General features: G+C 40.5%; 1 protein-coding gene across 1 annotated transcript in view; it reads right to left on the bottom strand.

The window, feature by feature from the left end:
- CHEK2 (checkpoint kinase 2) overlaps positions 1-27,610 on the bottom strand; it is a 1,207,489-nt gene that overhangs the window by 239,312 nt on the left and 940,567 nt on the right. The window contains exon 12 of the mRNA XM_044068390.1: positions 5,054-5,169. Within this exon, the coding sequence (XP_043924325.1) occupies positions 5,054-5,169 (116 nt within the window). The remainder of the gene's footprint in view (positions 1-5,053; positions 5,170-27,610) is intronic.

Here is a 27,610-nt window from a genome sequence, read left to right on the forward strand (position 1 = left end):
AAGCTGAACCTTGATGCAAACACTAACTCACGCGGGAAACCTCTCTGAGCCCAGAGTCATACTTATGTCATTGGGTCCTTTTACATAGCCTGCACTAATTTTACCAATGCTTCTTCCTGATCTTTGAGCTGCTAACAGTACTGCCCAAATCAACTTACTAGGGACCTTGCCATATATTTTTTCTCCAAGTCAAGGAATGCCCAAAGAACACTTAAGCTTAAATCCACAATCAAAAACCACTTACAGAGCTCAGACTAAAAATCTAAATCCAGCAGCAAGTTTTATTTTTTAATGCCAAGTGCAATGGTGCACCAAGGCACAAAAATAAGAAGCAGAAAAAATGTGACAGGAACATGTGACAAAGCTGTATGCAATACAGACGTACTGAATTAAGCAAAAAAGTCATTAATGATCTGGAAAAAAATTTGCCAAAATGTACTAAGCTGCCTGGGACCATAAGGAAGATCAAGAAGTAAAGCAACACAATGCACTGTGGGATAGGGGAGGTTCAAGCAGCCTGAAAAGGTTCAGAGCGAAGAGCAGTATTCATGCCTACTTTCTTGGGCCTACAAAGCTATGAAAGACAGACCCAACTCCTGACAAACTGTTAGGCTTTACAAGTAAATATGGAGGGCCGAGAGTATTTTCTCAAGTTTTAGTAACAATACAAAATGCAGTGATATTTGGGATGGCACAACAACAGTGTAAATACAAAACACAGAAGCATGTTTTTAATCACATGATTTGTATATGCGTATATATGTGTTTGTGTATTATATATGTGTGTGTGTGTGTGTGTGTGTGTGTGTGTGTGTGTGTGTGTGTGTGTGTGTGTATATATATATATATATATATATATATATATATATATATATATATGTGTGTGTGTGTGTGTGTGTGCGATAGGGTTGGAGTAGATTCTGGAGGGATGGGACTTTTAGTGGATGGTTTACTAGTTTGTGGGCGAGTTGATACCATTACAGGAGGTGAGGGAGTTCAGCAAGTGAGAGTGGTGACTATGTTAGGATGCCCATGTGGTGAATTTGGCAATTTTGTTGTAGCAGGTCTGGAGCTTGTTTAGATAGCATTGCCTTAGGTTGGTATATATTGGAGAGGCATAAAGTAGGGTGGAGATAAGGTGGGAATTTGCTACTGAAATCTTTGCTGCTTTGCTGAGAAGTTGCTTATTTCTGTAGAACGCTCCTAGTTTTTTGTGGACATTTTTATGGTCATGGATATGTGAATATCAAATTTTAGTTTATTGTCTATTTTCACTCCTAGCAATTTGGTGTGTTCTGTTGGGTGTATAGTGGTGTTGTATTTTGCTGTGATGTTAAAGTAAGAGTTGTTTTGAGTATGTTTGGTGGGTTGGAAGATGAGTTTAGTTTTGTTTGGGTTGAGTATTAACTGGGAATCGGATAGCCAAGTATCAATAGAGGAAAAGGCTTCCTGTGTGACTTTTTGCAGTTTGGGTAGGGACTGGGCTGAGCAGATGATGGTCGAGTCATCTGCGTATTGTATGAGTGTGCCATGTTTGGTGGCAGAGGCTAGATTATTGGTGAAAATAGAGAAGAGTAGGGGTCCAAGGATGGATCCTTGGGGAACCCCTATAGAGACAGGTAGTTGGGGAGATGTGTCATTCTGCCATACAACGGATTGTTGGAGGTCAGACAGGTAACTCTAAAACCAGTTGGTGACCGACTGAGAGAAGGATAGGTTACTAAGGACAGAGATGAGTTGTTTGTGTGGGACCATGTCAAATGCTTTAGATAGGTCTAGGAAAGTAGCAGAGGAGAGATGGCCATTATTTTTATGCTGAAGGATAGTGTTAGTAAAAGACAGTAAGGCAGTGGTGGTGCTATGGTTTGGTCAAAAACCATACTGAGTATTGGAAAGGAGGTTGTTAGTAAGGCGGTAATCTGAGACCCGAGAGTGAATGCATCTCTCTAGTATTTTGGAGAGTGGAGAAAGAATAGCTATGGGGCGATAACTGGTTAGCTCTGTGGAGGGGCCGCCTTTGTGGAGGGGAATTATATGGGATGCTTTCCATAGTGTGGGAACGTAACTTTTTGACAGAGATCGGTTAATCAAGATGGATACTGGGTAGGCTAGAGCATCAGCTGCGATTTGTAGGTATTCACATGGGAGGTTGTCTGCTGCTAATTTGGTGGGCTTAAGTTTGTTTAGTTAAGAGTTTTTTTATGTTGGAGGTAGGAACAGGAGAAAAAGCGAAGACAGTGGGGAGATTACTAGTTGAAGGTGTGGGTTGGAGGGGAGGGGGGTTGTGTTGTCTAGCTAGTGATAGCATGATTTGTGTGAAGTGTGTGTGTGTGTTGAATGAGGTAACAATATTTTCAGAGGAGTGAGGGATGTTAGGAGGAGGGGTACTGACTTTACCTGGGTGGAAGATGGAGTTTATGGAGGAATAGAATTGTTTGCGGTTGTGTTGGGAGGAGTCTAGGGCAGACTGGTAGGATTGGAATTTGTCCTGTTTTATTAGGTTTTTGACTCTATTGTGTAGTTCTAGGAATTTCTGTCTAGTTGAGGGGGTTTTGGTTTTGCGCCGGTGCTCCCAGGCTTTATCCCCGTTTTTCATTTCTGACTTAGTGGTTTTCTGGAGCCATGGGGAGGGTTGTGCTTAGGTTCTGGAAAGTCTTATGGGGGTGTGGTAATTAAGGATGCTCAGGAAGGTAGTATTAAAAAAATCAACAAGACTAGTACTCTGAGGATGTCACAAGCAGAGATGAGATGAGATGAATGTGTGGAGTGGTTTTATATATATATATATATATTATATATATATATAGCTCTTAACCTAAATCCAATATCCAATCCAGTAGTTGTGCTGTTTGAGTTTTTTATTATCCTGCTTGGCTACTGGACCTTAGTTGGGTGAAGCCATGAAAGTTTAGATGATGGGTTTGGATGGTTGCCGGTATCGGATGTCAGTTACTTTGAGAGATGAGATGAATGTGAGTGGGTTTTATATATATATATATATATATATATATATAGGGGCTTAATAATACTAGTACAATCCAGGGGGTAGTGTTTGTTGGAGTTTTTTTATTATCCTGGTTGGGCCTGGTGGACTAGTTGGGTGAAGCCATGAAGGTTTAGATGATGGGTTGGATGGTTGCCAGAACAGGATTGCCAGTCAATATTGAAATTACCTAAAATTATAGTTTCTTGGGGGAGATGGTGGGTAGACTAGCTGAGGAGGTTTTCTAGTGGAGGGATGTTTTGGCCAGGTGGGAAGTAGCCTTCAGATGATCTGGGGGTGGAGTGGTCCCCCCATACTCCAAGGCTGTACAAGTGAATTTTGACACAGGCTTAATAGTGGTCTCTGTCCTGATCTCTACCTAGTCTAAAACCAGCATTTTGCAGAGGTTTGTACAGGCTGTCAATGCAGTTTGATAGGAATGGGGACAATGCCCTTATTTCTTTAATTTTCTTATCAAACCTTAGGAGGTGTACACGGGTCACTATTGCTTGTTTTAGGCTGGGGAAGAGTGTGGTCATTTTTAACTTTCCTCACAAACTTCAGAGCTGTACATGGAATGTCTTTATAGCTTGCATAGCAGCACTGTGGTGATTAGGAGTAACAGCTTGGAAACAATCATTCTTTCCACTTTCCTGACAATCAAACATCAGAAGCTTATGCATGTGGCTTTTGTGCGAGTGTAAATGGTCATGTTGTTTATAAGTATGACAGCAACAGATTGAAATATGTTATGCTCTAGTTGTTTTTTTCTCAGTTTCATCTCAGTCTGACAGAGAGGTACACGGACTGGGACTGTCATTTGAGGTAGGGGTGAGGAGGCATGCTGTATATATAGATGACAGCAACAAACTGAAATATGTACGTCTGTGGCCATTGCTGCTATCACTTTCATCTCAGTCTTAGTTGCCTTCTGTGTAATCTCCTATTAGTGTTTTTTTTTAGGAGGGGGAGAAGCAGATAATATTCTCAGACATAATTTTATGTATCCTTGCTAACAGCTGTCTTCTCAGTTTTCCATTTTGTCCCTTTTGACCATTAAGCCTTGGATATAACATTTCTTAAAAAAGCCTTTCTTTCCTCATGATTTTTGTTCAGGCTATCACTGGACACCCAGTCACCCCCAGATACCCTCTTTAATGTAGCTATTTCCTCCAAGTTGTACTTTTAGTCACTTAGGACCTGTTGAAAGAATGCAAGAAAAAGCAACATTCAAAAACAACACTGAAGTTCTTTCCTTAATTATGATTCTTTGTTCAGGCTATCATTTAATCAGAAGGTTGGAAAAGTGTAAAATGCATCTCCAGCATCAGGATCTAGAGCCTCCACAGTTTCTGGGAGTATAGCAGTCTCCAGATCACAAACTTAATTCAGTTATTTTCACCACCGTTATTACAGTGCATTCCTGGTCAGTTAGGGCGTGTTGAAAGGATGAAGAAAAAAGCACTACTGAAGACCAACACTGAATTTCTTTCCTTAATCAGGAATAAGGTTCATGCTATTACTGGATGAATAAGTTGTTTAAAAAAGCTTTCAACTACATCTCAGAGCGACTACAAAAAACATGCTTTTGGGGGTGTAGCAGCTTCTATACCCCTAACTTAATGCATTTGCTTTCTCCATAGTTAACAGAGTGCAGTCTTGCCTATTTAGACAGTGTTGGATGAATCCAAGTAAAAACCTAAAGAGAAAAAAAAAATACTGAGAAAAGGGGGAAAAAGTAATCTTGATGGTGTGGATAGGCCAGGATATGGGGGTGGGTGGTACCAGGTGATGTGCATATGGCGGAGGGTGCTGCTGCAGATCTCTCTGCCAAGGGTACCAGTTCACCTAAGGCTAGTCCTGCACATACATTTATTATAAAAACACATGCACACAAATCAGTACAGAGTGCATGTCAGGTTACATGCATGTTTCATACAAAATGTTATATTCACACACATATTTCCTCAAAGAACTAAACAATGAATTATTCAGCAAGACTCAATAGTAGGGTGATTAAGAAACAAGTAGCATTTTGCAAGTTTCACCTCTCCTTTGATGAGATAGTACCTTCCTCTGAGATGTTTCTCCATATGGAAGGGATCAGCGTATACTGGCCTCTTGTAATCTGATCTTTTAAGGACATGTTCCTGTTCTGTTCCGTAAATGGCGGATATCCACTAAGACTAAAAGGATATAAACACATGTTAATAAACTTCATGTGTCCAAGAAAAATTGCACAAATCACTGTCCTTGCACAAATACATCCACAATAAACTCTCCCCTACCTACCAAGGAATTACCATGTAAAAGCTGCTCATTTAACCACTGATTTTACTACAGCAAAATCTTGGCAGAACGTATGGCAGTGTGGTCTCATATCCATTGTTAAATGAAGTATGAGGGAGCAAATAAAGCCACAAATAATGTTATGTACCGCCCAATTATGGGGGTTAACTTTTAAAAATAGATTATAATTTAATAACACATTTTGGCTTTTTCTTGCCACCATTTATTAGAATGGTGATATTCATCTGTTGAAATATACTGCTGCATGTAGTTTTTATTTATATTAAGAAATTCAAACAAACTCCAAGAATTGCAGCAACGAAACACAGACAAACCAAAACTACAAAGAAAATGTCAGGCCACTGAGTAGTTCTGCCACTAAATGCCATTTAATACATAAAGCACGTCTTGTCCTACACAATTGTAAAACTTCATCAGATACCGCCATACTCTTTGAATAAGTGCTTAAATACCTAATTTAGTCAGATGATTAAACCAATTAATATTTAAAAAAAAATTCCAGCATTATTTTATACAGTCATTAAAAAACATTCCTAAATATATTATTGTTTGTGTCTTTCGGCTTTTCCCAGTTAGGGGTCGCCACTGCGAAACTCCGGTCCGCTAATGATTGGCAGTAGATTTTTATGTGCTGGCTTGCCGGGCCTAACGCACAACATTCAACGAAGGAATGCCCATTTACGCATATCGCCACACAGAAGATGCTCTAACTGAGAATCGAACGGGCAACGTCTAACTGTGAGGCGACAACGCTACCACAGCACCACCACCGCAGTCATTCCTAAATATATTATAAAAACTAAAAATCTATTAAGTCAAAAATCAAAGTAAAGGAGCTATGTTTAATTCCTAATAAAAAAGTAATGAAAGAAACAATAAAAAATCTTTTTTCATTATGTAAAAATCGGCACTAAATGAGAATTATTATTGAAAGAAAACGTTAAAAATTATACTGAATGACGGACCTATCTTCTGAAAGATTTAATTTTAACAGTGACATTATAGTGAAATAACCACTGAGCCCTGGCCAGTTATATGCATTCAAACAATTGCCACTACACCTCCCACAATTCCAAAACAACTGGCCATGGACTCCCTCGCTCATTTTTCTCAACCCTTTCCAAGACCGAAAACTAGAATGTATGCCCAGGGTTATCCTTAATATGCTTAAATAAAGCATTACTATTTTTTTTTTACTTTTATATGTCATTCTAATGTTCATACATTCTTTCATGAAGCTTACACTTCATCTTGCCAACGTAAAAACTTTGACAATTTTGGCATGATGTCACAAATAACCTCAGTAGTCTTACAATTAAATCTTCCTCTTACCCGTAATCTATAATCTCTAATCATCACCTTATCTCCCCATCAGAATAAATTTACATAGTTTACATCTCCCCCATTTTTCATATATTTTTCCCCTGTTCGGGAAGTGTAGGATTTTTCAAAGATGTTTTTAAAATTGATCCCCCTTTTGTATAGAACAGACAGTACTTGTCCCAGTCTCTCATATATCCTCCTATCCTCCCCTCTTATTCAGGATCCATCTAACGCAGGCACTTTCCATATTGAAGTACTACATATCTGCGGGTCTTTCTGTTCTGTTTGCATTAGAGGTATAACAACATCTAATTCAGATTGTTCAACCTTAGCCCTTAACAGGGTTACAAAGTAACCTGTTTCTCTCTAACTTCTGCTATAACCTCGTTTATCTGATACTCAGGATACCCTCTCCTCATGAGCATCTCCTGCAGGTTATCACATTCTTCCTGTTAATGCTGTTTCAATGAGATCATACAGGCTTGCCCTGACTATCTGACCTTTAATTACTGCTTTTTTGTGTGAGAAAGAATATGCACTAGAAAAATGCAGAGTGTTTGAATAAGTCAGTGTTTTATAAATCCGGGAAATACATTCCCTATGGGTAAAATACTTCTCAAGCAACAGCACATCCAAAAAGGGTATACAGGTTTCACTAATACTGTGATTAAACTCCAAAAAAATTGTACTACCATTAATGTATATTAGAAATTGTTCCAATTTATCTCTACTGTCTTGCCATAGAATAAATATATTGTCAAGGTAGCATAAGTAAAGTCTAAACAAATTATTAAATTCAACATCATGCACTACTAGATGTTCCAATTGGAGCATAATGATGTTAGCAAAAAGGGAACCACATGGGGAACCCATTGCTCCTCCTCCTTTTTGTAGGTACAAGTTCCCATCAAAAATATAAAATTATTTTGGAGTACTATCTCAACCATATCCTCATATAAATGTATCTTGCATTGGTCAATTCCCTTTCAAATAAATAATCTGTAAACCAAACCAACCCTTGGGTATGAGGATTGACAGTATAGAAATCCTTGACATCAACTGTTACTAGTGAATAATTAGCACTGGAATTCTATCTTTTCCAAAAAGTGCCAGGAATCTCTACATAAATGATTCTCATCTTTCAAAAGACACTTAAGGTGATAGTCTAAGTATTGTGCAAGAGCACAAGTAATTGACCCTCTCTCATCCACAACTGGACGCATGGGGGGAATCAGTTAGACTCTCGTGTATTTTGGGTACCCCAAACATAGTGGGTACCCTTGGATAAGTTATACTCAAGTAACGTCCTCAATACTGAGCCTGCCTTCCGTAAACATAATCCTAAGTTGTCCTCCTATTGCTTTATATGCAGCACTCATTTGATTCCTGCTTGTTAATTCATAAGCACTTCCCTCCAATATGTGTTGCATACGTACTGCATAATCATCTTTATGTATGATAACTAGCCCTCCTCCCCTGTCTGGTTTCATCACCCTTAAATCCTGGCATTGGATAAAATTAAATCTTTCCTCACTTGTCTTACTAATGTTACTTTTCTTAATCCCTTTATTTTTTCTCAAAAGGGTCTAAAATCTAACTCGCATACTTTTTCAAAGGTATACAGGAGAGGGTGAAAGTGTGGGTTAAAAGTACTAGAAACTCTAAGCATTTCAGAAACATCTGATACATCATTAAACAATACTTTGAAATTTAACTTACATAGGTACAATTTAAAGTCTATCAAAAGTTTGTCAGTCCTAGCACTCCTAGTGGGTACAAATGTAGTTTCTTAAAAAAAAAGGTCAGCAAAAGGTATATCAATGTTCACTTTAGTGAAATTGTAGAATTTAAAATCCCCCTTTGTATTATTTATAATGTTTAAGAGCCCATCATTCACATTCACATATTCAAATTCCTTTGAAGGGAAGCTTATGGTAAGTTTCAAGTCTGTCCCCTCGTTAGAAACTAATATCAGTCCTGTAAAATTTGCTAAAATAGTTGTTTTAACAAAATATAGGATATATTTAGAAATATCCAGAAAACTGCTAAGGTGTCTTTGTGCACTTCTAATGCACTAACCGGTACTACGGTACACATCTATTTCCTTGTTATGTTCTTCTGTCTGCCTGTTGGGCCATGCTAGACAGGCCAGTTCGAGGACTACGGTCGCCATTGGTTCCTTCCTGTGAGTGGATTGACAGTCCCAGAAGACCATTGGTTCCTCTGATTCCTGCTCATAATCCACTCAGAGTGTGAGCTGGGGAAAATTCACCATATTAGACGCATACCCTGTTACTCTGTTAGGCTCATTCCATTCATTGCTTCCACCCTGTTGTGGATAATGTTGCCCTCGCTGATTTTCATTAATATTCAAAGTTGCATGGTGCTCAAACTTCTTCCTTCCTCAAACTTGGGAACCTGGGGGTTTGGGATAGGCTGACTGTTGCACATATTCAGCCCTATCCCACTCCGGTTTTTTGTTTTTGCTTTGGTTGTTTTTAAACTGTGCAATTGCTGCTTGATACTACTAAAAATATGGCCATGTGCAATTTTACTACCAATATAGTGTGGATCATGAATAATTTCATCCTTCAAGATTTTAACTTCAGATGCTAATTTCTCGATCAGCTTTTGGTTGTGTCTAACCACCACCTCCATATATTCACAACCTTGCTGATTGAAAAGTGCAGGCAGTTATTTATGTAATACTGAATTGTTTTCAGGTCCATTTGGATAACACTACATTCTAAGACCTTGGGGGGAACAAACCTAACCTGGATAGACTAGAAATAGGCATTCTCCAGTTGTAATATTTTAATTTTTAAAAGTTTACAGTCCAGTTCATTGAGCTTGTTGCACATCACATTTGCATCACTATGCTGGACTTCATTACTAAAATTATACTCATTTAAGATCCAATCCTGCAGTACCGGCACATCACTGACACAGGGGTGGTACCTCACTGGATTTTTTCATTCACTCTTACATTTAATAACTCTATAGAGTCATTCACAGTCGAAGGATTAACAGCTGCATGGGAATATGGGTTAACAATACCTTCATTACTTAGCATAGCTCCTCGTTGCCATCCAGTCTCTGGGTCAACTGGCTGGCTGAGAAGAATGAGATTACCCACTGTAGTATACAAATCATTCTGCTCATTCACTAGATTGACAGAAAACACTGGTGGTGAAGAGGACAGAACCTCTGTACCCATAACGACCCTGCACCAAAACCAAACTCCAAGAATTGCAGAAACAAAACAGAGATGAAACCTAAACACAAAAAACATCCTGCCACTGAGTAGTTCTCCCACTAAACACCATTTAATACATAAAGCGCTTTTCGTCCTACACAATTGTAAATCATCAGATACTACCACACTCTTTGAATAAGTGCTTCAATACCTCTTAGTCACATGGTTAAACCAAGTAACATTTAAAAGACCATTCCAGTTTTATTTTATACAATCTTTAAAAAAAATTCCTAAATATATTACAAAAACTAAAAATCTATCAAGTCAAACACCAATCAAAGTAAAGGAGCTGTGTTCAATCCCCAACGACAAAAAAATAAAAGAAAAAATTATTTTTCATCCTGTATTTTTTTTTTGAAGTTCCTATCAAAAAAGATGAAATTATTTTGGAGTATTATCTCAAGCATTTCTTCATATAAATTTATCTTGCATTGGTCAATTCCATTTCTAAATAAATAATCTGTTGTCACTTTCACTACTTTACTCTGATGAGGGATAAAGTGATGATTAGAGAATATACATTACAGGTAAGAAGATTTAATTGTGAGACTGTGGGGGTTATTTATGTGACATTATGCCAAAATTGTCAAAGTTTTTTACGGTGGCAAGACAGAGCACGTCAGCTTCATGAAAGAATGTATGAACATTTGAATAACATAAAAAAAGAAAAAACACTAACGCTTTAGTTAAGCATATTAAGGATAACCCCTGGGCATTAAAGTTTTCGGTCTTCGAAAGTGTTGAGAAGAATGAGAGAGTGGGTCCATGGCCAGTTATTTTGGAATTGTGGGAAGTGCAGTGGCAATTGCTGCTGAATGCACATAACTGCCCAGGGCTCAATGATTATATCATTATAATGCCACAGTTAAAAATGAAATCTTTCAGAGGATAGGGCCTTTATTCAGTACAATTTTTAATATATTCTTTCAATAATAATTTTCATTCAGTAGTAATTTTTACATTATGAAAAAGATTTTTTGTTTCTTTTATTGTTTTTTTTTTTTTTTGTTGTTGGGAATTGAACATGGCTCCTTTACTTTGATTGATTTTTTGACTTAATAGAGTTTTCGTTTTTGTAACATATTAAGGAATGTTTTTTAAAGCTTGTATAAAATAAAACTGGAATGGTCTTTTGAATGTTAATTGGTTTAACCATGTGACTAAATTAGGTATGTAAGCACTTATTCAGAGTGTGGCAGTATCTGATGAAGTTTTACAATTGTGTAGGACGAAAAGCGCTTTACGTATTAAACGGTGTTTAGTGGGAGAACTACTCAGTGGCCTGATGTTTTTCTTTGTGGTTTTGGTTTGTCTATATTAAGAAATCCATCAGCCTTAGTCCTGTTAAATTTACTGGTTTGTACATTTCTCGTTCTTTCACAAATACTGTCGTCTAGTACATTCCTTTATTTCCTCAGTTTTTCTTACTACTATTTTTTGCTAATCCCTTTCATAGCATTCTAGTCATTTTCACCTCTCTTTCAACTAATATCCGATAGGCTTATAGGAAATAGTCATTAGTGGAAGAAGTGGAAAAATGTATACAGTAGACCAGGTGGCAGAGACAGATTAAAGTGCCCCTGTGGAGAATAAGGACAAAGTAGCTACTGCATTTTGCATCGGTTGGGGAGATGAACAGGTCACAGTAAGGCTGGCCCGAGCAGCTGAAGATTTTGTTTGCTACTCTGGAGTTGAGGGATCATTTGCTAGAAAGCAGGATACAGCAGTTGGCTTGTCCACTAAAAGGCTGGTCTAACCTGAAATGTGCACTGCTATCAGAAAACGCTATAAAGACTTTGCTCACTGTCATAATGTCACAGCCTCTTGGCACAAAGAGTATTACTGGGTCCCTCTTGCTTGTTGATGTACCAAACAAGTGAAGGGTGTGTGTGTAATGAAATCACACGCTAGGGAAAGAAATCCTGTAATGCCTACAATACTAGGAGGACCTCATGTTCAGTACAGTGATGTGAAACTGAACCTCATGGTGTGCCATGATCCTTGGGCTGTCCTTCCTTTGTAATGCCACCCCCCAGCCCAGACAGGAGGTTTCTGTGGTAACTGTGGCTGACAAAAGGTGGAGAACAAGGACTGTCTGCTTATACTAGGGGGAATTGAATCTACCACTTTAAATGACTTTTTCAAATTGTGGATAGTCATACAGGAAACAAGACTGGACTGTGACCACTGTATGGTGACTGGCCACTGCAGCACCCTCATGTGATATATAGCATGATGGACCAGTTTAAATACCTGCTGCCACTGTTTCAGTGTTTGTAGCACTAGGGAGGTCAGTGGGGTGTCCTTCTACAAAAGGTTAGTAACTTGCAGCATGAAGGAAAGCAGCATTTGAGCAAAGAGTCTTGCAATTTTCACTGCAGTCCCCAGATGGCAACCTATGAAATCTAAACACTGGGGTGGCTCCAAATTTGATTTTTTGAAATTTACTGATAGCCCCAAAGAATGACAGAAATGGATCAATAAAAACTCTTGCTGAAATAAGGAACTATTTTGTATTTGCATCTAGGAGTCAATCATCATACCTCTCAACTGTCCAGATTTATGCCTCAAAATTTTGGTCTGTTCCTCATGAAAATTTTGGTTCTCTGGCAAATCACTGTGATGATCTGAGGAATGAAAATAGTAAAGAATGTTATACACTAGCGTTTCAGACTTCATATCCTTTAGAAAATGCATTTTAATACATACCCTGTTATTCTAGCAACTTTCTAAGTTTATAACCACAATATTTAAAATCTGTCTCTATTTCTGGGCCTTTCTACCACAATTACATCAGGCTTTGTCCAGATTTCTTGGGCTAAGAGATTGACAGATATGCCAATTACCTAGATTTTGGAACAGAAAGAACCCTTTCAGGTGTTGGTGAACACCTAGAAAGCTGTACTGAGACCAAAAAGCAGGGATTGGAACTGGTAATGACTGGCTCCCAGCCAGACGTGGAGGAACCTTCTGAACTTCTTCACAATGCTGATGTAGATATAAACATCTTGAAGGTCTACACAGCACATCCAATCCTCTTTCTGTAGCTATGGAAGAACAGACTGACTGCACCATGACCATCCAGATTCAGTTCACAGAGATGTAGAATGGGCCTGAGGTGCTGAGTTTTCTTTAAAACTAAAAAGAACATAGAGTAGACTATGGATCCTTCCTGGCCTGGTGCGATCTCTGGTATCACTTTTTTGCAGGAACTAATGTCCTGAGGTAACTCCTCCTTTTGACAAGATGGAGTGTCAGGAAGTGTTTGAGATAGTCTTCACCCATTTGTCCTTTGTGATGGCCAATCAATCATTTAAGGTTGAGAGAGAAAGCCTCTGATGTGTCTTCAGAAATAAGCATTTGGGCAACCCTTCAGGAACAATGGGACAGTTTCCTGAAAAGGGACTCCTGAACCTTTGATTCTGCAGACCCATTTTGCCTCTGAGGCAGCATCCATTAAAGGGTCACCACTCTAATATGAGGTGCCCTATACAAAGAGAAGGTAAAGGGCAGATATTGGAACTTTCTGAACCAGATACCTTTATTACTCTTCTGGTTCCTAGAGAAGGGCCTTTGAGGGATTTCAAAGCATATTCCATGGCAGACAATATTTTTCTTCCTGCTTGCTCTTTAGCATGGTTTCTTTAACTTTTGGACCACACAGAGATGATCTATCATAAGGTGCATTAATGAATTATATCTTAAAGTTGTCTGTAAGGTCACACAGGCACAACCAGGCATGAGGGCATATGACAATTCCAGTGTTTGGTGCCTTAGCTGATCCACTGCATTGTGAAGAAACTTCAAGGACAGATTAATAATAGACAACATGTAAACAGTTGAGATTCAGTCCCCTGATGTCTTGTGTTTGATTGGGGGGGGGGTCTCCTGATGTTATCCAAGCTCTGCTCAACTAGATCCCTCTGTAACCTGCTAATGGGATATATGCAAGTTAGCACTGTGAAACCAGAGGGGCAACCAGCCCAGCCAGATAAAATTTTGGAGATATGTCATTGTAAATATTAATACAATCCACAGGCTTGTTTTACAAATGTAAAGAGAACTATATGTTATGATTAAACTATATGTTGCACTGAGCTTCAAAAATGTAACCACAGTGCACCCTGCTGGAAGAAAGCTGTTAAGTAAAGAATTTTACAACTTTGTTTGATCTCAAGCTTGGAGACAGGATGTCTGGGGCTGGGAAATTCTTTCTATTGTCTTAAGACAGATAATTACTAGGTTTCACATGTAGAAGTGTCTTTTATTGCTGTGGTTTCCTGGCAGGTGCAGCTTACAAAGAAATGTAAATTTTGAGTTTCTGTTAGCCTGGGAACTAAAGCAGAAGTGATAAAAATGACGTAATCTGAGACGAATCAGCAGTACTGCGTATTATCAATTTAAGACTTTCTTAGAGAGAAAGACTGAGCATTTTGTATCTTGTCTTGGATCTAGTAAGAACATCCACTCACCAGAACTTGCTTGCTCTGTATGTTGGTAGTATTTAGAACAGTGACTTCTCTTAGAGATAGATAGAGATAGCCAGATTAGTCTAGCTGTTTTCTGTATTTATGTCAGACTATCCTACAATAATGTTTTACAGTATTACCTGTGATTTCTGAACTCTGTAATGTCATTGCGTTGAAGTAATAAGTATTGTCGTGTTTTTTTTTATTATTAAATATTTTTAAAACTTTCAACTGTGGCTGTTTTCTGTAGATATAAACTCTAATTACTTGCCTATATCTGGTGATACTGTACAAAGCAACCCCAATAGCTTTGCTGTTCATCACACTTACTAACTGGATAATAATAATATTGCACAGTAAAATTGGACACCCTTTGGGAAGGGCCTTATTAGTAGCTGATAAATAGTGGCTGGTGGCAGTGATTTCTACCTTATAGTCTGGAGAAAAGGGGGCACAGCTGGAGAACCTGTGCCAGCCTTCCCAGGAGTGTCTGTGTGAATGTATATAAATCAAATTTTAAAGTGTGTGTGTGTGTGTTTCTGTCAGCTACTTGGACAGGGACATGACGCACTGGTTGGACAGATAGGGTGCTGGAGGTTTTAACCTGAACACTAGGCTAAGATCTGGACCCTAAAGTTGTGCCAGTGGGGAGTCTTATTGGGGATCTGGGAGAAACCAGCCCCAAACTGACTGTGATCTGTGTGCTCTCTTATGCGAAATTTACTTTACTGTGTGTGTACTTGTTATCCTCCCAATGTGGACACCCCTCACTGGTGTTAGTGATGAGACTGAGTCTCCTGGATTACTGGGCCAGTGCACGGGCGTCACATATTAATTGCTTGGCACTGGTGGAATATCCACATCAAGTATTAATTGTTTGATTGTGGTGAGTTAGCCACATCACATACTAACTGGCTTGTAGTGGTGTGGACAATGAATTCTTGCAGCTAGTGTACAGTGATTACTGATGGTGTTTTTGTACTCTAAATCAGCCATGCAGTGAACATTCAGAGTTCAGATCACAGTTGTTTTATTTCTTTTGTTAGCTTAGTTTGTCAGGGAGAGCAGGCAAGCATGTCAGCAGAAGAGTATGGCAAGCGGACAAAGAACCAGTTGGCTGAGATGTGCCAAGCTAAAGGAGTGGTGCATGGAAATCTAACTAAAGCAGACTTGATTGCAGCTTTGGTCACAGCTGCATCAGGAAATAGCAACCAGGAGAACAATCAGACTGGCCATGGAGATGTACAGCACTCAGAGAATGGACAGCTCAACCTTTCTGCAGAGGACTTAAAAATCCATCTGGAGCTAGAGAGACTTGAGTTGGAGGCCAGGCATTTGGAAATAGAAGCTGAAAAGGAGAGGCAGAGGCAACATGAAAAGGAGATTCTGACTCTTTGCCAGAGTCATGGAGGTAATGGGGAAGGGAGTAACTGGACCCCTGAAGCACAAAAGGTCATTTCTTCCGCAATTTACAAAGGGGAATAATTTTGATAGTTTCGTTCATATGTTTGAGAGGGTATATAAACAGTATGATGCTGACCAAAGGCTCTGGGTACAGTTCCCGACTCCCTTACTCCATGCTAAAGCTGTAACAGTGCTGTCTAAACCATCTGATGATGATTTTTTTTCAGTTATACTGCTGTTAACAATTGTTTGCTAGAATTGTTTTAAGCTAACACCTGAAGCTTATAGGAAAAAGTTTTGTGAGCATAGACGCAAGGCAGATTAAAGTGTGTGTGAATATGTTGCTGAACTGAGCACTTGTTTCCATAGGTGGGTGAGTGGATGTCAGACCACCACTTTTGAAGGGCTGGCAGACCGTTTTGTGAGGGAACAAGCCCTTAGCACTTTGCCTGAGGACATGAGGTTCTGGTTAGCTGATGGACAATGTGCTACTTCAGATGAGTTGGGGGAAGGGAGACCTACACCTAGCAAGCAGGGCATCACTGCACAGGAAAGGGACACCCAGTGCTGCTCATGGGTCTAAAAGAACCCATGGTGCGCAGCCCAGATTGCCCCAACAGAATCTGCCAGTAGCAGGGGAAGCCACTAGTCCAGGTACATGTCCGGGACCAAGGGTTAAATTATTTGAATGAACCAGTGTGGCCATGTAGCATATAGATGTCCATGGAAGCAAGGTGGGGAACAAAAGGTGAGGAAGCCAGTAAGTGGGAAGGACAAAATGCCAACAGTAGGTTGTCTTGAGACAACAAGGATACCAGACTACCACAACAGGTTATGTCCTATTGTAGTGAATGGCAAAGAGGGCATTGCTAAGAGAGAGACAACCTCTGACATAACCATTGTGAAGCTTGCAATGGTTAGAGAGGAGCACTACTTGCCTGGGCAGTCTACTCCAGTCAGAGCTTTAGGAGGGAACCCATTCCAAATACCTTTGTCTAGGGTTCTCCTCGACTGGGAGGGTGGAAAAGAAAGCCAGCAAGTAGGTGTATTTGAGGATATCCCTGCAGATGTCCTGATAGGGAATGATTTTGATAATATGTGCTCATGCAGTTACATGCAGTCAGGCTTAGAGACCAGCATGTGGGTCTGGTAGCCTGGGGGAGACCCAGACAGACTGCATGCTTGCAGCCAGGACTGGTGAGGTGGTTACTTCAGGGAGGGAGCTACCCTGTAGCAGTGAGACTGAAGGTGAGCCACAGCTGCTTGTGGGTACTGATGTTCCCTTGGACAGAGTGACTGCAAGGGCAGAAGGGAGTAGTAGTAGTACCCAGGCTGACAGTGAAGCACCGCTGTCAGGGGATACAAGACTTCCTGTGGAAGGGGAGATGGGAAGGGTTACAAAAAGAGGGTTGAGACAGGCTCAGCTCTCAGACCCTGCATTACAAGGCCTGAGGCAGGTAGCTAGTGAGGCACCCAATTCTCAAGGGAAGGGGGAATCTATATACTGGGGCAAAGGATTACTGTACACAGAGTGGACCCCTGAGAGAGGGCTAGAGGATACAGCAGTTGGTAGCACCTAGAGCCTACTTCTAGCCACAGTCTATGATATTCTGTTTGCAGGGCACATGGGCATAAAACTTACAAAGAGACATATTATGCAGAACTTCTATTGGCCTGGAATCTCCAGAGATGTAACAGGGTACTGTAGGACCTGTGAGCAGTGCTAAAAGATAGGCAAGAAACAAGGTGAAAGTTCCTTTGATGCCTTTGCCTGTGATTGAGGAGCCATTTCAGAGGGTAGCTATGGATATTGTGGGGCCTCTGAGTACCCAAGTTCCACAGGGAAAAAAGTATATCCTAGTGGTAATAGATTATGCTACAAGATACCCTGAGGAAGTGGATTTGTCCTCCATTGAGACAGAAAAGGTGGCAAATGCTTTGTTAGAGATTTTCAGCAGGGTAGGTTTCCCAAAAGAAATACAGACTGACATAGGTGCCAATTTCATGTCTGACCTGCTGACTTGTCTGTGGGGGGAAGGACCTACAGACCACCCCCTACCATCCCCAGACTAATGGCCTTGTTGAGAGGTTAAACTCTACATTCAAGTACATGCTACTGGCATTTGCAGACCAGTTTAAGAGGGAGTGGGACAAGTATATGCCCCATTTGTTTGCTTACAGAGAGGTTCCCCAGGAATCCACGGGCTTTTCACCGTTTGAGATGTTGTATGGGCATAGGGTGATGGGGGCCTCCAGATTTAATTTGTGATGAGTGGGAAGGTGAGTGTGAATCTCACAAGGAGTCTGTTGTGGCATATATCCTAAACCTCAGGACAAGGCTCAGGGCACTCATGGGCTTGGCCCAGGAGAACCTGGCAGAAGCCCAACAGCAGAAAAAGGTCTGCTATGACAGGAATGCTCGTGCTAGAGAGTATGCTGTAGGGCAGCAGGTAATGGCTCTCATTCCTATCAGACACAACAAGCTGCAAACAGCCTGGGATGGACCCTACAAGGTGGTAAGGAAGGTCAGTGATGTTAACTACATTGTGGAACTGCTAGGCAGGAGGCAGGGCCACAAATTGTACCATGTTAACATGATAAAATCTTACCATGATAGGGAGGCCCTTGTGCTGAGTATTTGCTGTGGACTGCAGGAGGAGTCTGAGGGAGAAAAACAAACACTATTAAAGACAAGCTTCAATACTTAGCTGTTAGTGTACGACAGGTTAATGTTAATGTTTTTCCGGAATCTTTTTGTTCAGTTAATGGGAAGATTGAGCAGCTAGATGTTGTGGACACTAAATGTTTTAATAGTGTCGCTAGTTCACGACACTATAATGCTGTTTTGGTTACTCATACAGCTGATAGTTCCGAATCTTTGGACTTAGTGTCAAATTATGAAAGCACAATGTCTGGTTCGATGGGTGTTTCTGTAGAACTGATGCCTGATGAGGAAGAAGTGAATCAGTCTACCAGTGATGTTATTAAGAATGATTTAGGACAGAAAGTTAATTTAGAGTTTAGTGATTACAGCAAAAATGTGCAGCATGATTATATTAATAGGGATGTAATTATGTGTGATTATACTAGTTATACTGAAAATGTTTGTAATAATACCATCACACATAGACAGTCACAATCTTCTCATGATTGTTATGGGGACAGTAGTATGAATGAAAAAGTTACCAATGTCACCTATCAGGATAATACTGAATTAGTAACATCTCATGATTGTCAAAATGAGTTTAATATATCGTGTGAGCCCATTGATATCATTGGAAGATGTGAAGTTGAGAATGAAATGGAATTCAGTGCTGGCAGTATTGCCAATGATGGTTTGAATGTGATTAATCTCTCTGACCTTTCCCTGTCTGAAGAAATGTTGAGTGTTTTTTCAAAAGGGACAAAATTTGTACCCACCAGGATACCGTCCATTTCAGATATTATTTTTGATGTGAAAACCTTTATTCGAAAATTAAATTTAAAGGTTTATTTTTATGAAAAAGAAAAAAGTAAAATTAAGGAAAATAGTGATATTTTTGATGAAACTCTCTTAAATCTAAGCATATATGATTATGAAGGCATGGAATTGGATGTAATTGGGGATGAAAATGAGAATGAAAACTTTCATGAGTCTCTTATGGAATCTGACTTGGAAGGGGTTTTTGGAGGTGGTTATGGTCACTTAAAAGTTCCCCATTTTCCAGGTGACAGTAATTTTATGCCTCCTAAGAAATCTTTGGCAATAAATGCCTTTGAACATGTTATTATGGCCAAGCTGGAATCGGAACATAAAGCTTTTTGTATACGAAAAAAGATGTTTAATTTAACTAAAAATGAATGGCTGGCCCTAAAAGCATTTAGGATGGAATTGGATAAAGTAACTGTCAAACCAGCGGATAAAGGGGGCAATTGGGTGATTATGAACAAAGATAAATATGAGAACATAATTAATAATTTACTGGTGGATGATACTTATCAAAAGCTAGAAAGTAACCCCCTTGAGTCTTATTCTGGTGAACTTTATGAATTACTGGAGCGAGGTGAAAGATTGGGATTTTTCACTAGCAAGGATGTAAAAAGTTTAACCATGAAGGAACCCCAACACCCCTATATGTATATAATTCCTAAGATTCATAAAAATGTTACCAATCCTCCAGGTAGACCCATTATTTCGGGGATTGGGTCTTTTGTTGAGAGAGTTAATATTTTCTTGGACCATCATTTAAAGAAATTTTTGTCAAAGGTTCAATCTCACGTCAAGAATACACAGGATGTATGTGTGGCTTTAAAAGGACTGAAATGGGAAGAGAATTATTATTGGGCTAGTGTTGATGTTGTATCACTCTACACCAACATTAAAACTAGGTGGGGTTTGGAAGCAGTGTACAAAATGATGGGGGAAGGACCATATACTAGATTTCTGTTAAGTTTGCTTGAGTTTAGCTTAACACACAATTATTTTTTGTGGAAGAAGGATTATTTTTTGCAGAAAAAAGGAACAGCTATGGGTGCAGCTTTTGCCCCTAGTTATGCTGTGATCTACATGGGGGAGTTTGAAAGGGAATTTATGTTTCAAAACACATTTTTTGTTAATAATGTGTTTTTTTCAAACGTTATATCGATCTGATTTTTGTGTGTAAAGGGAGTATGACTCTTTTTGATGAATTCATGGTGAGTTTAAACAGCAATCACCATGGTTTAAAGTTTGTGGCACACATTTCTGAATTTCAAATTCCCTTTCTTGATGTAGAGTTTTATGTGGGGGCAAATGGTTTGGTTGAGCATAAAACCTATAGGAAACCTACTTCAGTGAATAATTTTCTACATGCTAGCAGCATGCACCCCGCACATTTGATTAAAGCCATACCGGAAGGAGAATTTAAAAGGAATGTAAGAAATACTTCAGATAAAAACCTCTGGGAAGAGGTGTGTGATGAAATTTCGGATAGATTATACTCTCGTGGATATGAACAGGATAGGCTTGAATCTATAAAACAAAGATTGTGTGGAAATAGAGTATCTGGGATACGAGGGTATAAACATACATTTGAGTTTGAAAATGCACTAGACTTAGATAAGTTGTTTTTTGTATCCAAGTACTCTGATTTTTCATGTGTTATGGAAAAAGTCATTAGGGATTTGTGGCCGGTTGTATGTGAAGATCCTATAATAGGTCACCTCTTTCCCAAACATATTACTTTTTCTTATAAAAGGTATCCGAATTTGAAAGAGATCTTAAACAGAAAGGTCGAAGTAAGAAGAGATGGTATGGTTGGGATGTATAAATGTGGGAAATGTTCTGTCTGTAGTAAAATTAAAAACATGCATGGATTGAAGATCAATGGAAAGATGTACACTGCTTTCGAAAGGTTTGATTGTAGGTCAACAGGGGTCATTTACATTTTAGGTTGTGATTGTATTCCAGCCAAGTGGTATATTGGACAAACCACTAGACAAGTTAAGATTCGTATTTTGGAACATCTAGGTGACATAAGGAGGGGAAACCTAGAGAGCCCTGTGGCTGCACATTTTTGCAGCATACACAATGGTGAGAATGATAGCTTCAAGTTCAGTGTGTTAGCTAGGCCTCATTCAAATAGAGGAAATTACAAAGTAGTTTTGAGTAAGTTAGAACAAAGGTTTATCATTGAGTATCATACTTTATTCCCTAAGGGAATGAACTTGGAAATTTAATGGGTATTAATGACATCTAGCTTTTACTAAATGATTCATTATGTATTAAAATTGAAGTTTTGTAATACTGATATTTCATAGTGATTAATAAGTTGTTATAATGTATGCACATCTGAAAAGAATTTATTGCACAATGAAATTTACTAATTAATTATATTTGGAGTGTTTAGTTTATAGTTCATATTTTGTAATTAATATTTATAAAATTTGTAAATTAAGTAAAAAAGGAAAAAAATGTGTTTGTAAAAAGTTCAACAGAAATGTTTTCCTTCTTTGAAATATATTTCAGTGGTGAATGAGTTAAATTGTTTGACACAATGATGTTTAATTGATTGATTGATGTTTAATTAATTAATTAAAGCATATATAAAAGGATACTGAAAATGCAAATATATGTCCCATTGAAGGCGAATAGCTGAGGTACCAGGACGGAAGGAATAAAAATGGATATCAACTACTACTGTGTCTTCCTCTGAATTTGTTGGTGTTTTGCGGAGTCTGAGGGAGGTCTGGTGATTGATCTCTCCTCAGTGAGGCTCGGACTGACACCTCAGTGGAAAGGGTAGCAATGTCCCAGCAGCTATCTCCTACTCATGTTCGAGAAATCCGAGCAGTATTACAAGAGTTTGGGGACATGTTCACTGGGAAACCAGGGTGCAGCATCAGGTAGATACAGGACCCCAAAGGCCTATTAGGCAGGCCCCTTATAGGGAGCCCGAGAGAGTCAAACAAACTCTGAGGGAGGAGATACAGGAAATGCTGAAACTAGGGTTAATTCAAGAGTCTAACAGTCCCTGGGCCTCCCCAGTGGTGCTGGTGCCAAAGAAGGATGGCAGCACCAGGTTCAGTGTGGACTACAGGAAATTAGTCACGCAGAGTCAGATGCTTACCCCATGCCTAGGACAGATGAAGCCCTAGAGTAGCTGGGTGGGGCTAGGTATCTTACCACCATTGATCTTACCAAGGGTTACTGGCAGGTGTCCTTGACTCTCAGTGCTAGAGAGAGAGGTCAGCCTTTGTGAATCCTTTTGGCTTGTATGAGTTTACAAAGATGCCCTTTGGGATGAAAAATGTCCCAATGCATTTCCAGAAGCTGGTAGATCATATCCTACTAGGAGGGTTTGCCCTTGCTTACCTAGATGATATTGCCATCTACTGCCATTCCTGGCAAGAGCACCTTCAGCATGTCAGGGAGGTGCTGGGCAGACTACAGAGGGCAGGGTTAACCATTAAGCCCAGCAAATGTCAGGTGGGTATTGCAGAGGTCTCCTACCTGTGATATAGAGTGGAGAGTGGTAAGATCTGGCCAGAACCTGCCAGAGTGGAAGCCATTCAGGCATGGCCTGCATCTGCTACCAAAAAGCAGGTGAGGGCATTCTTAGGGACAAGCAGGCTACTACAGAAATTTCATCCCCAGTTATAGTACCATAGCTGCTCCCCTCATGGACCTGACAAGGAAAAATAGGCCTGATAAAGTAGTGTGGACCCCAGCATGTGAGCAGGCATTCCAGAAGCTTAAAGAACCTTTGGGTGGACCCCCTGTGTTAGCCAGTCCAGATTACAGCAAAGACTTCTTGTGCAGGTGGATGCTTTGAACCATGGGGTGGGGGCTGTACTTAGCCAGATTTCTTCAGAGAGAGAAGAGCACCCAGTGGTTTATCGAAGTCATAGGCTCCAACCCAGGGAGGAATGCTATGTAGCTGTAGAAAAGGAATGTCTAGCCATAGTGTGGGCACTGCAGAAACTTCAGCCTTATCTGTATGGAAGGAAATTCACTGTAGTTACAGATCACAATCCCTTAACATGGTTACATCGAGCCAGCCAGCAGAATGCCAAGTTACTAAGGTGGAGCCTGGGGTTGCAAGCATATATGTTAGTGCAGCACCACAGTAGGGTTAGCAATGCCAATGCAGATGGGCTTTCAAGACAGGGAATGGGGTAAGATAGACCCAGATAGACTCAACCCTCTCAAGTAACATTTCAAGGCACACTTGAAAAACTAGCTTCTCGGGGGGGGGGGGGGATAATTCTATGTCATTGTCAGTATTAATATAATCCACAGGCTTGTTTCACAAATGTAAAGAGAACTATATATGTTATGATTAAACTATATGTTGTACTGAGCTTCAAAAATGTAACCACAGAATTTTACAACTGTGTTTGATCTCAAGCTCGGGGGGGCAGGATGACTGGGCTGGGAAATTCTTTCTATTGTCTTAAGACATAGATAATTACTATGTTGCACATGTAAAAGTGTCTTTTATTGCTGTCGTTTCCTGGCAGGTGCAGCTTATAAAGAAATGAAAATTTTGAGTTTCTGTTGGTCTGAAAACTAAAAAAAAAAGTGATAAAATTATGTAATCTGAGACAAATCAGCAGTACTGTGTATTATTGATTTAACACTTTCCCAGAGAGAAAGACTGAGCATTTTGTATCTTGTCTTCGATCTAGTAAGAACATCAACTCACCAGCACTGGCTTGCTCTGTATGTAAGTAGTATTTATAAGAGTGATTTCTCTTAGAGATAGATGTATAGAAAAAGCCAGATTAGTCTAGCTGTTTTCTGTATTTATGTCCGACTATCCTACAATATTGTTGTAAAGTATTTCCTGTGATTTCTGAACTTTGTAATGTCATTGTGTTGAAGTAATAAGTACAGTCGTGTGTTTCTTATTATTAAATATTTTTAAACCTTTCAATTGTGGCTGTTTTCTGTAGAGATAATTTAAGCTCTAGAGTACTTGAATGTATTTGGTGATACTGTACAAAGCCACTCCAATAGCTTTGCTGTTTGTCACACTTACTAACTGGATAATAATAATATTGCACAGTAAAATTGGACACCTTTTGGGAAGGGCTTTATTAGTAGCTGATAAAAAGAAGTTATGTCCTTACCATAACGTTCCATGTGGAGTGTTCATCTCACCTTTGTTCTTACACACGGGTTCGGAGCCGATCCTCGGCTCCGAGTCGGCCGGATCGCAAAGCTCTGCATCTCAGAGAAGCTCGAGACCAGCCCATATCCCACAATCCTCCCTGCCATTACTCAGATCTAGTTTGCAAACAAACCAGACCAAAAATCCAACACCCCAGGTGCAAGAACTACACACTCTCTCAGGCATTCAGAGACACTCTCTCACCATAGCAATAACTAAGGGTAGAAGCATATACCCCATGATACACAGGACCATATACCCCGGAAGGGGTTAAGACAAGACGATCAGAAACTAATCCTACCCGTTCTTCCAAAACACGTGGGGAGGGGAAGGGAGGGAATGTAAGAACAAAGGCGAGATGAACACTCCACATGGAACGTTATGGTAAGGACATAACTTCTTTATGTGAGAGTGTTCAATCTCGCCGTTTGTTCTTACACACGGGTAGCGTCCCTAGCTCCGTCACCCCGAGTGACGTTCCTAAGCACAGTGGAACCAAAAGATGTCCTGTCTTTGGAGACTTTGTCCACTCTATAATGAGTGATGAAAGTATGTGGCTTAGACCACGTGGCTGCTGCACAAATCATGTCCAGAGGCAAGCGAGCTGCATGAGCCAAAGAAGTGGAGACGGAACTGGTAGAATGGGCCTTAGGTTTGGTGGGTAAGGACTGATTTGACTTAAGAGTATACAAAGGCTATACAATCAGCAAGCCATTTAGATAATGTACGTTTAGTAATTGCCATGCCCTTTTTATTGTCTGCAAACGCGACAAAGAGCTGATCTGTCTTCCTGTAAGCTTTAGTCCTAGCCAAATAAAATCTTAACTGTCTGTGAACATCTAACTTGTGCAGCATATACTCCAACTTGTTAGTATGGTTCTTGAAGAAGGTAGGGAGTTCTATGGATTGGTTAATATTTGTAACTGAACATACCTTTGGAAGGATAGATGGGTTTGTACATAAAGAGACTATCTGGATGGAAAATCAAGTAAGGTGGTCTGACCGATAATGCTTGCAGCTCTGACACTCTTCGAGCTGAAGTAACAGCAATGAAGAACAGTGTCTTCCACGATAAGAACTTTAGGAGGCAGGACGAAGAAGGTTCAAAGGGTGGCAACATGAGTTACGACATTAACAAATTTAAGCTCCATGGAAAGAAAGGTTTTCTGACGGGCGGTCGAAGATGGAAGGTTCCTTTCATAAAGGCCTTACAAAGTCTGTGAGACATAATGGGAGAACCGTCCTCACCAATATGGAAGTTCGATATGGCCGCCAACTGTACTTTTGGTGTGGAAGTAGAAGCTCCTTCGTGAAAGAGGATAGATAATAATTCCAATACTTTATGTAGAGGAGCTACCAGGGGGTCTAAGTGTTGGCTAGACGCCCAGTACACAAAGCGTTTCCACTTACTCCTGTAGAGTTTTGTAGTGGAAGCTTTATGAGAAGCAACCAGAATGTGTTGAACTGCCGGGGAAAGTAGATCAGACCTGGCTAGGCAGGGAAGCGGAGCAGCCAAGCTGCTAGTTTGAGGGACTGAAGAGACGGGTGAGGAACTCCTGACGAATGAGTCAGTAGATCTGGTACTGGGTCCAGAATCCACGGTTCCTCTGTTTGATGGGCTCGAAGAAAGGGGAACCATATCTGCCGAGGCCAGAATGGGGCTATGAGTATTATTGTCCTTTCCAGGTTCCTGGCTTTCTGTAGAAATCTGGGAATCAAGGGAGTAGGTGGAAATACATATAGGAGACCTGGGGGCCAATCGTGTATCAGTGCGTCCCTGGGGACATCCCCCGGAGGGGGTAGAAGGGCAAAGTAGCTTCTGCATTTAATGGGGAAGCAAATAGATTGCAGCAAGGCTGGCCCCATTTGCGGAAGATCTTTTCCGCAGTCTGTGGATTGAGGGACCACTCGTGAGGTAACAGGATGGCTCTGCTCAACCTATCCGCAATGACGCTGGATGACCCCGGGATGTGCGTTGCTATCAGAAAGCGACCCGTGGACTCTGCCCATTGCCAAATTCTCATGGCCTCTCTGCATAACGGGTAAGATCTGGTCCCCCCTTGCTTGTTTATGTACCAGACCACAGACATGTTGTCCGTCTGAACTGCTACTGTTCCTAGAGGTAAGAGGGCTTGGAAGTGTTGCAACGCCAGGAACACTGCCCTCAGCTCCAGAACATTTATGTGTAGAGTGTACTCCATGTTGGACCATTCCCCTTGGACTGTTCTTCCCTGAAATAGGCCCCCCCACCCTATCAGGGAAGCGTCCGTGGTTATTGTGGCCGTTGGACTGGGTAGAACAAACAGACGGCCCATAGTGAGGTTCTGATTGTACACCCACCATGAGAGGTCCCGTCTGCAAGAGTCTGTTATCAGAATCTCGTGCGCTAGGGGTAAGTGCTGGAACGACCACTGCGTGAAAAGCAGCCATTGTAGGATCCTCATGTGTAATCTTCCCATAGGAACTGCGATTAGTGACGCTGCCATTAGTCCCAAAACTTTCAACACCAGTTTGGCCGGGGCTTTCTTGCTCTCTAGTAGAAGTACCACCTGCTGTTTGAGGGTTGACGCCCTTATTGGAGGGAGCTTTAGCAGTGTTAATCGTGTATCTAGGTCTGCTCCGATGAATGAAATACGCTGTGAGGGCGATAAGCAAGACTTTTCAAAGTTTATCGAAATCCCTAGGTGGGAACAAAGGTCGACTGTGTAGTCTCTGACTTGTAAGAGGCGATGCTCGGTGGTGGCAGTGAGGAGCCAGTCGTCCAGATAGGGAAATACCTGGAATCCTTGTCGTCTCAAGTGAGACGCAACTACTGCCATGCATTTGGTGAATACCCTGGGGGCTGAGGTGAGTCCAAAGGGCAGAGCTCGAAACTGAAAGTGACTGGCTCCCAGCCGGAAGTGCAGGTGATCTCTGGACGGTCTGGCCATTTTGATGTGGTAGTACGCGTCTGAGATCTAGAGAGCACATCCAATCTTCCTTCTGTAAGAATGGAAGGATCGAATGAAGCGTGACCATCCGGAACTTTTCCTTCTTCACGAAGGTGTTGAGATTGCTGAGATCTAAGATCGGTTTCCAGTCCCCTGTCTTTTTTGAAACTAAAAAGAACCTTGAGTAAGTTCCGGATCCTCTTTGGTCCACCGGGACTGGTTGGATGACTCTGTTTTTGAGCAGCTTTGAAATTTCTACAGCTGCTGGGCTTCGCAGATAGGGTGGCACATCTGGAAACCTT

Source organism: Protopterus annectens, chromosome 4.part0 (assembly GCF_019279795.1).
Source record: "Protopterus annectens isolate FY-2018-M chromosome 4.part0, PAN1.0, whole genome shotgun sequence".
In the NCBI taxonomy this organism is placed as follows: domain Eukaryota; kingdom Metazoa; phylum Chordata; order Ceratodontiformes; family Protopteridae; genus Protopterus; species Protopterus annectens.